Source organism: Ciona robusta, chromosome 5 (genome assembly GCF_009617815.1).
Source record: "Ciona robusta chromosome 5, ASM961781v2".
NCBI classification, from domain to species: domain Eukaryota; kingdom Metazoa; phylum Chordata; class Ascidiacea; order Phlebobranchia; family Cionidae; genus Ciona; species Ciona robusta.
In genome coordinates, this window is record NC_143239.1 from 5,289,145 (window position 1) to 5,303,150 (window position 14,006).

General features: G+C 36.8%; 3 protein-coding genes across 3 annotated transcripts; 2 read left to right on the plus strand and 1 right to left on the minus strand.

Annotated features, from left to right (window-relative positions):
- Positions 1–11: 11 nt before the first annotated feature.
- LOC149735906 (intelectin-1-like) lies at positions 12–2,378 on the plus strand. The gene is made up of 4 exons (XM_089878031.1): positions 12–491; positions 684–965; positions 1,183–1,769; positions 1,841–2,378. Exons 1-4 carry the CDS (start codon positions 437–439, stop codon positions 2,069–2,071), a joined length of 1,155 nt encoding a protein of 384 aa, XP_089734157.1. The 5' UTR covers positions 12–436; the 3' UTR covers positions 2,072–2,378.
- Positions 2,379–2,675: 297 nt separating this feature from the next.
- LOC149735907 (cytochrome P450 2J4-like) lies at positions 2,676–6,676 on the plus strand. The gene is made up of 9 exons (XM_089878025.1): positions 2,676–3,544; positions 3,820–3,965; positions 4,185–4,287; positions 4,543–4,652; positions 4,827–4,945; positions 5,017–5,135; positions 5,379–5,523; positions 5,862–6,025; positions 6,222–6,676. Exons 1-9 carry the CDS (start codon positions 3,257–3,259, stop codon positions 6,540–6,542), a joined length of 1,515 nt encoding a protein of 504 aa, XP_089734151.1. The 5' UTR covers positions 2,676–3,256; the 3' UTR covers positions 6,543–6,676.
- Positions 6,677–7,021: 345 nt separating this feature from the next.
- Positions 7,022–10,834, minus strand: LOC149735908 (uridine 5'-monophosphate synthase-like). The gene is made up of 9 exons (XM_089878026.1): positions 10,603–10,834; positions 10,144–10,366; positions 9,751–9,879; positions 9,490–9,602; positions 8,984–9,266; positions 8,633–8,794; positions 8,101–8,243; positions 7,608–7,737; positions 7,022–7,313 (listed from the first exon to the last, which is right to left on the minus strand). The coding sequence occupies exons 1-9, from the start codon at positions 10,720–10,722 to the stop codon at positions 7,120–7,122; spliced, it is 1,497 nt and encodes a 498-aa protein (XP_089734152.1). The 5' UTR covers positions 10,723–10,834; the 3' UTR covers positions 7,022–7,119.
- Between the last annotated feature and the right edge of the window lie 3,172 nt (positions 10,835–14,006).

A 14,006-nucleotide genomic window follows, 5' to 3' on the forward strand; every position in this document is an offset into this window, starting at 1 on the left:
ATTTCATAAAATAAGAAACAAATATCACATGAAGTTGTAAAAATAATACCTGTTCAAAATTACCAACAATGCGCTTGTAATTTTTGAACATGCAACTTGCCAACAAGCATTCAAAGTACCCGACCACCAATCTGGGTTTGCAAATGACCCGAGGAAATCCAGTGCACACACGTACGTATTCCCGATCCGAGTCCGTATATTGATTTGTATCTTTTTAGGATAGTGGGTTGTGTAATGGGTTACATACGTATGCGAAGACACTTTTCTAGAAAACGTAACCAGCGCTGACCCTGTATCCTTTTTTATACCAGTTCAACTGGTGCTTTCATTAACGGTTCTGAGGAATACTTCCGCAAACTAATATATAGCTGCAGAGTGCGTTTTCATATACCGTTTAGCAAATTAGAAGCAGCAACCACACTAGGCAACCAGAAGAATGTTATGCACAGCAGTTGTGTTCTTCGCCTGCATCATTATTGTCTCCTCCGAAAGTAAGTATAGAGAATGTTTATAGAGCGTAATGTTGTATTATCCGGACACATACATACCCGTATTAATTTGCAAATATATTAGACTATGAAGACACATTTAGCTTTTGACAATGTTTGGTTAAATGACCAAATTTTTAAAGATTGTGCGGTTTTCTTAACCACTTGTCCAATAAATATGGAATGCCTGCTTAGTTACAGGTTTGCACAATGGAGGGTTTGAAGGAATGGTTGCATCAACAACAAACAAAGCAAGAGTTGAAGTTGGCTACAATTTGTGTTTAAATTCGATACCGTATCATGCGATTGCAACGGCTACAAACAAATGGGACAGCCAGCAGTACCTCGAATTCAACACTACGATACTAGAAATAAAACAGGATCGTCTTGTGGTCGAAGTGACAAGACTTGACCAAAATTCGGGGTGGGATGGAACATTAATTCGCTTCGAATGGACAATTTACATGAATCATCCGGGTATAAAACAACATAGCGTGATTATAAGTAATTGGCTATGCAAAATTTACTTACACGTATATCTACTTATAGTATGGTGATTGGGAAAGTCGGGCACCTTTAGAATATTTTAAACAATTAACAATGGTCCATGGGAATCGTGAAGACACATTTTTTTTAATTTTCTTTGTTTACTACTAAATAAGATTGGTTGTGCAAAAATAACTTATACGTACAGGCAGTTGCAATGACCTTCGCGGGATCGAGAACAAGGATAAAGTTTACATGATCACTGATTCTGACGGACTGGGGTATCCAGTATACTGTGACATGACAACAAATGGCGGCGGTTGGACATTGGTTGCAAGTATCCACGAAAACGACATCAATGGCAAATGTACAACAGGCGATAGATGGTCAAGCGAACACGAAAATTCTGCCGAGCACCCGCATGGGGATGGTAACTGGGAAAACAACAACACATTTGGTGACGTAACGCATGCAGCTAGTGACGACTACAAGAACGCCGCTTACTTTCAGCTTAATGGCAGTGATGTAATGATATGGCATGTACCGAACAACACATTGTTACAACGCTACAAATCATCGTCCTATTTTCGCTATCGTACAAACAACGGGTTCCTTTCTAAACAAGGCGGGAACTTGCAAACTTTATTTCAAAAGTTTCCTTTAAAAGATAACAAATACCTAAAAGGTGACAACGGACCATCCTCGAGCGTTGTCTTCGATAAAGGAAGCAAAAAAACACTTGTAACGGAATTTGGCACATTAACACAAGGAGAAGTAGAACCAGGTTACATTCAGGTCAGTAGGCCTATATGATATAGAATTTATCGCATATAGCGAAGTTGGTTAAAATGAATTTATTATTTCAGTTTCGAACTATCAATTATGAACGAAGCGCATTTGCCTTATGCCTTGGTGTTAAATACCGGACGGATAAATACAATACGGAACACGCCTGCGTTGGGGGGACAAGCTACCACGACGGGCCCTCTGATACGAACTTGTACTGTGGCGATTATTCAGCACTCGAATTTCCAATCTCTGGGTGGAATGCTACTCAACAACTAAAGACTTCTGTGTTCATGGTATTTTATCGTTAACAGTAAACGATGAATGTAAAAGTAGTAATTTATATCTATCTGGACAAATATCTTATTTTCCAACCGTTTTCGGCATATATTCTCCTAAAGAAATTATATTCCGATTTAAAAATGTCACAAGCTTTATTTTCATTGTTTTACACGTTTTTTTATTGTTGAGTCACATTTGTCGATGTAAATAATAAACGACTCAAAAATATAAACACACGTATATATATGTGTTCATGATAATTAATTTTACCCCCATATCATTTATGTCTTTTTTACGACAGGTCACAGTTGCATGAAATAAAACAACAATAATATATTGTGTTGTTCCCCCACCAAAGCATAAATAATTTACATTCGTTTCTTGATAAGGCGTTATTGCCCAAATATAAGACGTTGTAAATATATACGCGTAACTGGAAAGCGATTCCGCCAAACACCGCAGGTTTCAGGTTCCCCAACTATATTCCTTTAGCGATCGATGCTTAAAAAAAGTTTAAGAATCACACCGGTTCGGGTATTGCTGCAATTATGTCCCCGAAACTGTACGCCGTACATTTCCACGGTTCAAGTAACTTGCCCTTTACCATCTGGTTGCGGTTACTTGTATTCGAGGTGTTGGCATCCACCATTTTCGCCTCACATTTGCGACAAGCGGTTTCAGGAGTACACCAGGAGTACGCTGCGTGTAAGTGCTAAAATAATAGATTTCGTCAGCTTTTAATTATCTGCTTTCCTAAACATTTAAGGGCAAGTTACCGATTTTATATTAGATAATGATTAACTGGTGGTATGCAGACCTTTCATTCCGGTTAGGTGCAGACATATGTTTAGAAAGGCTGCAGGCGGTAAAGTAGGTCAACACTTCCAGTTAAGTGTTATAAGCTAAGTTTAAATTGCGATTTTGAAACAGGCATGAATTCGTTGAGATATGTGCGAGCACCTTCAACGATTCATGATCAATTTATCTCTAGTAAAACGTAAATATTTAGTCCAACAATTGTTTGATTTAGAACCACCATCTTTGTCGTATATTGTTTGTATTAAAGGTCACGAATTGCGTTGACGGCCCATTTTGGACAAAAGCCGGGTATAGTTTGAAATTCATTCGATCCTTTACTGTGTTTTATTTCATCTAACTTTTAATAGGCTTTATTGCAAATATTGGGTTAAATAGAAAAAAAAAACTGACAAGCAATGGAAATGGAGACCGTGTTAGGCTTAATTACAATTGGTAATGTTACCACAATATTGCTGGCGGTGGTGACTCTGTACATAACGCGATGTATTTCTAAAATGATATTTTTTCCGCCTGGCTTTCCACCTGGTGAACGGGGTCTGCCTTTTCTTGGGGTCCTGCCATATCTTGGCGAACACCCACATAGCGTATTGAAAGAATGGAGTTACAAACATGGCGACATTATGGCGATAAAATTGGGAACAACCAATGCGGTGATCGTTTCTTCTCAAAGTACTTTAAACGAGGTAAGATTATGCTAGAGTGCATGAGATGAAATGAGTGTAAGTAATCCTTGCGTGACGGAGTAATGACAGCTGTAATAACATATGCTTTCTGTCTCATATACCGCGTGCCCGCTTTTGAGTTACCACGTTTGTAATTTTAAGGGTTATTGTTTTTATGGGATTTTATGTACTTATGTATGACTGACAATTTAGTCAACCGCTGAAGTACCACTGGGTTGAAATGTGAAAAAAGTAGATTTATTGAACAATGAAGATATTCACAATACTTCATACAGGTGTTCGTCAAAAGAGCATCAGCGATTTCGGATAGGTTTACCAACGAGTTCTTTACCCAAATACTTCTGCATCGGGGTATATTTAACTCGGCATATACCGAAAGATTGAAAATACAGCGCAAGTTTGTGCACCAAGCTCTACATAGGTGAGAGACGAGTATATACACTTAACAGCGTGGATTAAAACACGACATGTGAATATTGATTTGAATAACTTGAACTAGCCACTGGGTTTGAGGGAAACCTAAATTTCAAGACTTCTGGCGAATATAGCTGCGCAGCAATGTTTCACTCCTAGAGAAAGAATATACAGCAAACAAACTAAGAATGGCATATAGAGAACTCTCTCTCCTAATGTTTTACAGAAATCTGATTAATAATAAAACACCAGAGGAAAGAATAAACGAAGAGATTCAATACTTTATACGGGAGATACATTCTCAGGATGGAAAACCTTTTCAGGCTCATGTAAGAAAGTGTGCAATGTTGAAAGATGCCTGTAAACCATTATGCAGGTTCAGATATAATAGGCGCGGTGTGTCCACACCTGACGTATATGGAGATAAACCTCTGCATGAAGCGCTTTATGTTTCACGATGAAATAGGTTGTGATTTTATGCAGTATAAGCGAAACTTACTTAGCGCGTGACCTTGTAAAAGGTGCTCGCCTAATTAACCGTTAAGATTTCGTCATGCTTATATATTTCTTTTTTTTGTGTTCAGCATATGCTCTTATCTTCGGTTACCAACGTAATCTGCAGCATTGTTCTTGGGAAAAGGTTCGAATACAACGACAAGTGGTTTACCAAGATTATGAGCTGTATAGTCGAGAGGTAAATAAACATTTCTACTCTACGTCTGTTTGTGTAAAGTTTAAGTAGCTCTGTTATGTTTTGACTGATGTATTCTGTAATCTGTTGAGGTTAGAACCCACAAAAAATTAGTCCGATTTTCGCCCGTGTAATGCCTCATAGAGACAGGATACTAATATCACATAATATTTTTAGTTTGGCGCATTCTGGGCCAAGTTTTCTTCTTCCGATATCCATATACCCATGGTTGATACATTTTCCACCCTTCCGTCGAATTAACGTCAGGTTCCGTAAGAGCTTCGCCACATTTGCCGGTAATACCAACTTTTCCTGGACTGTGTTAGTTTTTTCTCAATTTTTCCGTTTAATGATCTGTTTTCTTAAGAGTTAATTCAACAAGACATTGACGAACATAAATCCTCGTTCGATGAAAACAACCTCCGGGATCTGATCGATGCATTTCTCTTCGAAATGAAGAAAGAAGGTCATCACTCATCTTTTGATGTAAGGAATTGACACAAATTCTTTGATGACGTAATCAAAAATACAGTCTCGTAGCATATTTTTCCAAAAACAAATATAACGTAAACACCTGCGTCGCTTTAGTTTAAACCTAAAGCAAAGCTTAACAGTCGATTGAAAAACACAAAATTAAAAAAACACATAACTAAAACATAAAAAAATACATTTCGTCCCGTTTACAGATATATATAGTATTAGTTTTGTCAAAATTGTTAACGTTTGCAGGAACTACAGTTATGTGTGATAGTACGTGAACTTCTTCTAGCAGGGAATGAAACCACTGGTTCTCAATTAGCTTGGCTGCTACTTGCCCTAATGCACTTTCCTAAATGGCAAGATCGCATACACCGAGAAATTGTCGACAATATCGGTAAATATATGGGGGATGCGTTTTATACGACAGTAAGGGGCAAATACTTTCGTTACTCGTAAATTGCGTAAATGTTTCGAATCAAAAAAAGTTTCGTTATACTGTTTGTGAAATACTATACATTATAGAAAGCAAAGATAATTGTATTAACGGAATTGCATGTCTAACTCTTGTGTATTCGACACTGCTGTGTATACAGTATAAAAGCACCGTAGGCATATAAAAACAAGATTAACAAGCCAATGAAACACACAAAAATTTCGCTGACAACTTAATCCTGCCGCATATTTAGAATTGGTCGGGGCAATATACAACAATATAAAAGAAAGTTTTAACAGGTGATAGCGGAGTTTTAAAACTTGACGATCGTAAAAAGCTTCCTTGCACTTGCGCATTTATCCAAGAGACGTTGCGGCTTCACTCTATCGGTTCTCTGAATGCACCTCATAAAGTATCACGTGACACCGAGGTGAAGGGGTACAAAATACCAGCTGGCACAATGGTAACCTTCATACGTTTTTGTTCGCTCTTACTAACATAGCTTTAGCTTGTGTCTCCAGTGTTAACCAGTGAAAGCGGCATGCATTGGTTTAAAATAGATTGCGTATTTGCTGTGCTAAACTCTATAAAAGGCCAAATATTTAAAGACCGTAAAATTACCCCTTAAACTTTTACAGTTGTCGTCATATTATCAACAGGTCATGAGCAATGTCTTTGCTATTCACACGGACCCAAAAGTATGGACGGATCCTGAAACATTCGATCCATCAAGACACCTCAATGAAGTAGGAAGTTTTATCAATTCCAGCAAGATGTCTCCTTTTTCACTTGGACCACGACAATGTATTGGAAAAACAATTGCAGAAAACAAAATGTTTCTTTACTTTGGAAACATCTGCCAAAAGTTTCGAATTGTTTCCGAAACACCAACTCCAATTACTCTGCATGAGGGCCAGAGTGGATTTGTGTTTTCCCCGAAAGAACATAAAGTGATTGCAATAGCTTACTCGTCAAAGTAAATGCCACTGCTATACTCAATATATTTACAGCTTACAGAATATACTCTCTTACTCTGCATACATTTCTATCGTACCAATCGCCATACGCTGTGTCATATTCGCTTATACGCAATACAAAATGTGCTGTATATAAATTCGCGTCATGGTTGTTTTGTTGAAAGAAATTTTAATTTCCAGGGGTCAAGGTACAAAGTGCTGTGTTGTAAGAAACGCATTGTAATCCTAGAATTTGTAACAGGAGATAAGACTTCACTATAATACTCGGAAGTGCGTAATGACATGTATGCGATGTGAGGTCTTAACTCGGTAGTTTGAACATCGTTCCATGGAAACCATAAACATTTAGCGTCTGTGTTAAATTCAATAAGAATTGCTCAGAAATCAAACCAGCATTAAATAATGAATAAAAAAGTTATGCTCTAACTCCATTAAGTAAACACCTTGGAAATGTTTGGCTCCGCGGAATCATAAAGTTTGCATCAAGTTTGAATGGTATGTATTATTTGCACGTAATATTAACACGATACTCTGATATCAGAACAAATTCTGGCGGTTCAACAGCGCTTTGTACCTGTTTTTATTTTTTCTGTAATCTTTTAAGGTAGGCTTGCCATCCAGCGGCCCGATACGCGTTGGCTGTCTTCACTCGATTTTCGCTTTCCACGATCCCACGACCGACTATAATAACGTCAACGCCTCTTTTTCCTATCACCTCGTCGGGAGTAAGATACTGCTGGCCTAGTGAATCCCCACCGACTTGAAGTTTAACTCCTGCATGAATATTAATTGTTATTCTTATGCATGCTATACTATATAGGTGAGGTCGTGAGGCATATCAAAAGACATTAAATATACACCAGAGTTGGCTCTTTAGTTTACACCATACGTTTATGCAGTTCTTAATTGATTTGAAAAGCTATACTAGTATTGTATACCACACCATTGGCAAACATCCAAGGAGTAAGCATCAACTCTTTTTTTTCCAGGAACAACACATTTAGATCACATTCTATTTCCATATCGGCAAATTAACATTACTTAGACTTTTAACAACAGGAGTCTTACCTGGTGTAAAGTGAATGTGAGACGGATTATTTGAAACTTTCTTTGTGCAGATAAACCCAATGACATAATCAGAATTTTCTTCAGCCATCTGCACAGTAGCATCAGTATACGCTTGGTTGATTAAATTTCCCTGAAAATATAAAAAAAACGTTTAATCAATTTTCAGCATATAAACTGATGTGGCAACTGTAATGCATTAGTTGGCACTGTTTTTGCTATGTGGTCAGTGAAAATTCGGGCTCAAGTAACTGTACTTACATTTCTAGTTTAACTTTTTGAGCATTAAAATAAGTAAAAGTCAGCAACAAGACTAAATTTAGCTGGGACCCACCAAACAGCATTTCAAAAGCTCAATAGATACATATTTTTACCAGAATGCAGTTTCAGTTTCAAACACTTTAAACCCATAGTGCAAAATTAATTACTCAGTTATCAATTATTTTAGAGTTCTGGAAGCTATTGGCCTAAAAAACCAACCATGATGGTGATTTACCTTTGGGCTCATCCCAGCTATCAGTAAACAGGCCTTTTCTGGTTTATCCCTTACACAAGCTTTTAACCCTTGTACCACCCCAGGGCCGGATATTGTGTGTGCGTTGGTTAGGTCGGCCCATTCTGATATCTTGAACATACCACCTGTAAAATATAAACAAATTAGTGATTTAGAAAATGATAAGTTTGTCCACAGTAAACACCATTATGGTCTCTCCACCAAGAGAACAAGCAAACTTTTAGACCAAAGGCTGCAGGATTTAAACCTAAAATTTATATTTCAACATACAAACATTACTTGTACATATCGCTATATGTGCATAAGCTAAGCTGTATTTCATTTTTTTTTAAAAGAGCTCATCAGAACGGTATGAAACAGTTTATACTTTGGTTGTTAAGAATGTTATAAACACTTAAACCCAAAATGCAATACATTTACCTGCTCTGTTATTCGAATTAGCTTAGATAATATGTTTAGAAGCTCTAGTATTAGAAATATCATATAGTGTAGAGGTTGAATTAAATCAGCTTACCGCTGTATTGAGCTTTTACAGTGTTTCCAGTATCAGCAAACTTCCTGTCTTCAAATATGACAAAGTTAAGTCGTTTTGAAATTTCCACTAATCTCTGAACAACACTGTATGAAAAGTCGGCCAGTGTATCAACATGGGTTTTAATGGCGCATACAGCAGAACCTGTAAGTTTCAAAACATTATGTTAACTACAATCTACAAATAAGTGAAAATAAAGACACCTAAACACAGCTCATATGACTTGCAGTTGCAATTATAAAACACGAATAAAGTTAAGTAAAAAAGCAAATAATAAAAATATCAAAAGTTCTAAAAAACTTATATCTATATATGACATGAAACTGTATTTACCCAGTGTCTCTGCTAACTCCAGTAATTCTACAGAGCTTTCCACATCTGCTGACAAGCACAAATTGCTTTGTTTTTCTTCCATTATTTGAAATATCCTGGCTGCCATCTGATGTTGGCAATTACTTCCACGCTCCTTGTATGAGGAGCTGATATTGATGGCAGTGTTGTACACTCGCTCGTCTGTTTTCGGTTTGGTTGGGAATACTGTTTGGCTGTTTTCTTTGTTTTCATTTTGGTATTCAGGCTTCTTAGAAAGGTCATTAGCTGCTAAGAACTCCTTAACCTGCAATAAAGTAACAAAAACTGATAACAAATCAAGCAAAATGGCACAGAACAATAATAATTATCAATAAACTATGAACTTTAGGAAATCCACTTTTATTATAGGATGCAAAAAAGTAAAAAAATAACATCATATTGTGTTTCTATGGAAATAACTGGTAATAATAATTTATACAGTAAGCTATTGGAGTTGTAAACACAGTAACCCAGTTAACTATAAATACCTTTTCTAGGTCGCTTGCAGTTACTTTTCCATGTTGAAACAGAGTGGTCACTACTTCAGTTAAAGTAAGTACACTGACCAAGTTGATTCCCTTTCTCTGTAAATTGCTTTGACCTAAAAAACAATGTTTTAAACAAATAACCGAAAATTAAAATAACACCATACCTTTACTTAATAAAAATGGCATGGACCGTTTGGTCCTTTAAGTTAAAAATTTCAGAGTAGGGCCTGCCTACCCTGCCACCCAAGGTTTGGGGCTTACCTCCTTGTTCTCTATTGAGCAACACAACAGCATCTGTTACATTCAATCCATGTTCCTTCAATAAATCTGATGTTTCCTTCACACTTGAACCACTGGTTACTACATCTTCAACTATTAGACACCGATCACCTTTGTAAGATAAATATTGAGTTTATTTTTACCTATTACATACTAAAGACCATGCAGAATGAGTAATATAATTATTGCAAGTAAAACTTTTAACTTTAAATTATTTTTTGATTAAATAGGCCTAGCCTATATGGCAGGCAGTTATCCCATGTGTGCAATAAGCATGATCGAGCTGATTTTAGGCCAGAATATCAACAACAAAACAAACATAGAATCCTTATAGAATCCCTAACAAAACAAATATAGAATCCTTGCTGCAATTACCAGTTTTGTAAACTCCTTCCAACATTTTCTTTGTTCCATAATCTTTTGCTTCTTTCCTCCGAATAAGCATGGGTAGATTATGTTGTGCACATATACATGTTGCTAAAGGCAGGGCAGTGTATGGCACTCCGCATACAGTGTCGTAAATAATGCCAAGTTTATCACAGGTTTCCCATAAAAGTTCTGATACCTTGACCATAAGCGAAGGGTACGAGACCACAACCTGCATGAAAGAACAAATAACTAAAGATATTTCAAGGCTAAATGACAATATAACGTAAACATACCCTACTGTGGAAAATTGTGGACTTTTGGATATTTAAAAATGGACTGTATAATTCTCTTAATATATTAAACAAATGAGCACCAGAGAAGAATCCTCTGGTAAGTTACAGAATAGGTCAGTGGGAAACACCAGATTTATTAACAATAATAAAGTTTAAACAGTCAACAACTTACCCGCAAGTCGACGTAAACTGGTGACACGATTCCTGTTTTAAGTTTAAACTCTCCAAACTTTAGAGCTGAAACTTCAAACAGTTGCAGAATGAGAGATTCGTTCTTGCTCTTACAATCCATGGTTATGAATCTATTTCTATATTTTACAACGCAAACAAGAAAGTAGTCAAGGACCAAAACAATAATACTAAGACACGTGTGACGTACACATGGAGAGAAAATTTAATGGCGCCCTCTTTTAGAATATGCAACTCTATATTTAATTTTACTAGGTGACGCTGTTGTCACCGGCCTGAAATATTATGCAACTTTTATCAATGGAGAAAATGCCCACAAAACATAGAAAACCCGACTTAGATTTTTAAAATGATTCCCAATATGATTATAAAACAAAAGGTTACCTTTAGACTGTTGCTTGAGCATGTTTAGCTGTTTTGGATTAAGTTACAGAGCCTATTAGATGTTTACAAATAGAAGGTGCATCTTATAAGAATATGGCTAAATTATCATAACTACGTTGTTAAGCCTATCACCTATAGAACATATTAAAATGGCTTAAGAATTATTGTTTGTAGCCGTGGTCGATGATGCACCCACTGACTGTATGATATAGTGGCTATCACAACAACGCTATCCAATATCCTTTATCTGAAGTTAATGACAGCGTTGAGGGGTAACGGTTTCTAAGAATCTTCTAGAAGGTTTCGATCAGCATAAGGCGGCTTTTGTTCAAGCGGTAACAGATTTACGTTGGCCGTATACACTTGATAAAGATTGCCTGGGGTAGATACGTATTTTCGTTTTATAAATACCATGAACTACCAATTCGGTGCACGTTTGGCCCGATAAACGCGAAAAATGTTTATAACCGTCGCACCCTAATATACCTACAGGCAAACAAAGCCAGGTACACAAAGCAACATAACTGCCGTAATATGCAAACAAGTCGGGTGTGGTGTAGGTATTTGTTTCTTTTGATTTTGTTATTTCTGCCACGACGAGGTGACCAAAGAAATACCGCTAATGCTGTAATTATCGCATTATTTTATTGCCATCTCTGGGCACTAAACCAACAAATCGCCCTTTGAGGAAATTAGAAGCTTTCTTTAGTATATGCTTTGGTGGGTGGCGAGCACCCCGGGCTATACTGAGCTGGCAACTAAATATTAACGGTAAAGTGGCGACTAAAAAAAATACGTACCAAACAAATACTGTCTTAATTTAGTTTAACACGACACTTTAATTTGTACAAAAAATGTTTTTCGCTGATGTGCAAATTGGATAGCCCACGAACATTTTTTTTGGGGGGGGGAGGAAAGTTTGGAGCAAAAATACGCTATAATCCCATATAGATTTAAATTTTACCGAAGTACACTACTTCCATAACGTGCAGGTTTAAAAGACCCAAACGGAGAACCTTTTTGAAAAAAGTTCGCTCCGCCAAAGTTCAAGTTTACACCCACGTTATAATTCGTTTTGGTGAAAAGCGACTTCCGCGAAGCAATCAACGCCAATTGTGCGTCATAATGGACGAGTTCTTACGTCACGTAAAATCCCGCTAAGAAGGTTGTGATGTCAGGTCATAATATGACCTGTGACGTAGCAGTTATTGTTTACGTCAGTGAATCACGCAAATGTTTGCAGCAAGTTCTATGGGCCGCACTGACCAATTATATTTAGGGGAATTTTCCCCTTGTATGTATCATAAACAATACCAACGTTTTATGTACTAACAACACTGACTAATCTCATATATAAGGAACGTTTCTCTCATATACTATAGAAAACGTACTAACGTTTCAGGTATATACTAATATAACTTAAATGCAATATAATAGGTCAAACTAACACTTAGGATGATAACGCGTTTTTTATCAATAAGTTCTGTGTGAAAATATAAAGGGGTTGCAATGGGGATAAGAAGCCAAACCGATTAGACGCAGTAAAAATTACAAGAGCAAATCGAGCAATGTGTAGCGTTTAGCTGTTTAGTCGAGTTAATACACACAACATAAGATGGTATCTCCGTTAAGCTTCGGGGTATATTTTAGGTTTAACCGAGTTCGGAGTTCAATGAACGGTTAACTGTGCAAAAGCTCACGGCAGATTTTTGGACTTTTCAGTTTCAAACTAGCAGCAAGCATTCCGAAGCTGCTGCATTAATATTGCAAAGAGTTAGTGAGCGAGAGATAAAGTATGGTATATTGTATAAGAATGAAGTATGGCATATATTATGGTTTGACAGTTTTTCATGTGATACCCTAGTTTTTTGGCAGCAGTTAAATAATAATTTGTATTGTATATACTTTTCAGAACATTTTAGAAAACCAAGGTTGCATGGAATGTTTAAAAAGATATTTATAATTCTTCATATTTTTATCTCCTAAGGCATTGACAAAGCCTGCCGCTGACCTCATTCAACTGACGTCAGATTTCCGCGTCGTCAAAACTGTGTATATACCCGAGGCTTTTTATGCGTGGTTAAAATTAGTTCAGTATATTACGGAAATACGATTTATGTTGGGTCATTATATTTCGATTCATACCTGGTTCCCGGGGCTTGGCTTACGGGCATCGTATAAATAGATTCCGGCGACTTATTCTCCTTAAATTCAAAGGGCGCTCGGTTTGAGGCGTAACCTCAAAAGTAAGAATAATCAGCACGATAAAAAGACCGCCGTTTTAGAAAAAATATATTTGAAGTACCCATGACCAAGCGTATATCATAAGAAAATTCAGTAGCGTATTTTTTGTAAAATCTATTACCCGACATATTAAGTTGATATCTTTTTAACATATAGTAGGGGGGGGGGAACAAGGAACAGCTTTAACACATAATATCCAAATATCTTGATCGTGTTTTAAACAATTAACAACGGTCTATGTGAGTCGTGAGTATACGGTTTTATAATTCTTTGAATGTTGTTTGTTTACTACCAAATGAGACAAGAAACTAGAATGAAAAGGTGTCTCATTTTCCCCCACCCTACTATACGGCCATAACTGTGTTAACAGCAATGAGCATTTGAGGAAATTCAATAGCTTAAATTATTGATAACCAGTTTGGACTTGATGAGTTCTTCGACAAATTGTAATCGTCGTGTCAAGTTACAAGCACTTGTCTCGTGGAATGTCATGTAGCGTGTATGCCTTGAGCATACCAATTTGAAACGGTTATGTTTACGTAAAAACCCTCAAGAGTTACATATGTAAAACTGTTACAGCATGCATAGGGTACAAGAGTCGATAATATTATGATTCTTCTCACTATACCCATAGTCTATATTTATATATTACCATGGTCCATGAATGATGCACGAGCAGCTTAGTAATGGTCTCAAAACACATAACCATTTTATAGCCATAAAAGCGGCAGTGGCGTTTTAATAAAATGTGGAAAATGT

What these genes read in the sequence shown, in the direction of transcription:
- LOC149735908 (XM_089878026.1), bottom strand. Translation starts at nt 10,722, where the DNA reads ATGGATTGTAAGAGCAAGAACGAATCTCTCATTCTGCAACTGTTTGAA. An exon ending in GGAAGGAGTTTACAAAACTG is followed by an intron (nt 9,880 to 10,143) that starts GTAATTGCAGCA and finishes TATCTTACAAAG; the next exon opens with GTGATCGGTGTCTAATAGTT. An exon ending in TGTAAAAGCTCAATACAGCG is followed by an intron (nt 8,244 to 8,632) that starts GTAAGCTGATTT and finishes TATATTTTACAG; the next exon opens with GTGGTATGTTCAAGATATCA.
- LOC149735906 (XM_089878031.1), top strand. Translation starts at nt 437, where the DNA reads ATGTTATGCACAGCAGTTGTGTTCTTCGCCTGCATCATTATTGTCTCC. An exon ending in CATTATTGTCTCCTCCGAAA is followed by an intron (nt 492 to 683) that starts GTAAGTATAGAG and finishes ATGCCTGCTTAG; the next exon opens with TTACAGGTTTGCACAATGGA. An exon ending in TAGAACCAGGTTACATTCAG is followed by an intron (nt 1,770 to 1,840) that starts GTCAGTAGGCCT and finishes TTATTATTTCAG; the next exon opens with TTTCGAACTATCAATTATGA.
- LOC149735907 (XM_089878025.1), top strand. Translation starts at nt 3,257, where the DNA reads ATGGAAATGGAGACCGTGTTAGGCTTAATTACAATTGGTAATGTTACC. An exon ending in GTGCACCAAGCTCTACATAG is followed by an intron (nt 3,966 to 4,184) that starts GTGAGAGACGAG and finishes AATGTTTTACAG; the next exon opens with AAATCTGATTAATAATAAAA. An exon ending in ATGAGCTGTATAGTCGAGAG is followed by an intron (nt 4,653 to 4,826) that starts GTAAATAAACAT and finishes TAATATTTTTAG; the next exon opens with TTTGGCGCATTCTGGGCCAA.